Source organism: Thecamonas trahens (assembly GCF_000142905.1).
Source record: "Thecamonas trahens ATCC 50062 unplaced genomic scaffold supercont1.20, whole genome shotgun sequence".
NCBI classification, from domain to species: Eukaryota; order Apusomonadida; family Apusomonadidae; genus Thecamonas; species Thecamonas trahens.
Window position 1 is genome coordinate 472,733 of NW_013657660.1, and position 1,114 is coordinate 473,846.

General features: G+C 59.2%; 1 protein-coding gene across 1 annotated transcript in view; it reads left to right on the top strand.

Annotated features, from left to right (window-relative positions):
* Positions 1 to 54: 54 nt before the first annotated feature.
* The window catches only part of AMSG_04760 (uncharacterized protein), a gene marked incomplete at its 5' end in the record, with an annotated part of 1,796 nt that continues 736 nt past the window's right edge, over positions 55 to 1,114 (top strand). The window contains one exon of the mRNA XM_013902974.1: positions 55 to 1,104. Coding sequence (XP_013758428.1) covers positions 55 to 1,104 — 1,050 coding nt within the window. The remainder of the gene's footprint in view (positions 1,105 to 1,114) is intronic.

Below are 1,114 nucleotides of genomic sequence, written 5' to 3' on the forward strand. Positions count from 1 at the left end.
TCACCACCACCACCACACACCACACCCACCCCCACCCCCCCCCTACCCAATACAATGCCCCGTAGTGGGTACACCCTCCCAAAGCTATCCGAGGATGACAACCCGTTCCGCATTCCCGACGCCGAGACCATCTTTCGCATGCGTGACGAGGAGAAGCGAGTGGCGGCCGAACGGAGAGCTCAACTGAGAACGCTCTCCATTTATGAAAAGTCCACCGCTTCTTCTCGTCGCGCACAGGCACTGGTTCATGTCCGTGGTTCAGACTCTTCATCAGATGATGATGATGCTGCTGCTGCTACTGCTGATAATGATGTTGATGATCGTTATCGTCATCTTGGTTCTGCTCCTGCTCCTGGCGCTGGTCCGGGTCGTGGCGGAAGATCAAAGACGGGCAAGATGACCGCCCGGGAGATGCGTGCTGCTAAGGAGAGGCAAAAGGCCAAGGACGAGTTGCTAGCAAAGGCTGGCGCTGCCATTCGGAGGCATCATGCCGGCGAGAAGCAGAACTTGCAGGCCTTTATCCGCAACAAGCGCAAGATGTTCGAGATCAAGTACAAGATCGGTGTCAAGCTCGACGCCGTGCAGAAGCTCATGGACGAGGAGCATCGGCGAATGGCGGCAGTGAACAAGCAGAAGGACTTGCTTGGCGCGGAAGAGGACAAGTTCCAAGAGTACAAGGACGAGATCAACGAGAAGCTGCAGGAGGCGGCACAGCGGGCCGAGCACGAGGAGGAGCTCAAGAAGCAGCAAAAGGCCATCAAAGACGGTCTGACGGAAGAAATCACTCGGCTCTCGCGCAAGATCGATGAACGCGACCGCCTGCTGCACACGTACGAAAAGTACAAGTCCTTCCTCGACGAGCTCGACCGGTCAGCCGCCGAAAAGGCCGCCGCCCAGGCCCGCGTCCTCGGCCACGACGTCGACGCCGACCGCGCCGCTGACGGCGACGACGCGGCGCCCACCGCCGACAAGGCCCGCATGCTCGGCTCGTCAGAAGCGCTCCTCGACATTTTCCGCAACCTCGAAGAGTCCAACCTCTTCCTCATCCAAAACTCTCAGGAGCTACAGGAGCAGCTCACCTCGCTCAACGAACAGCATGCCACCGTCAAGCGCG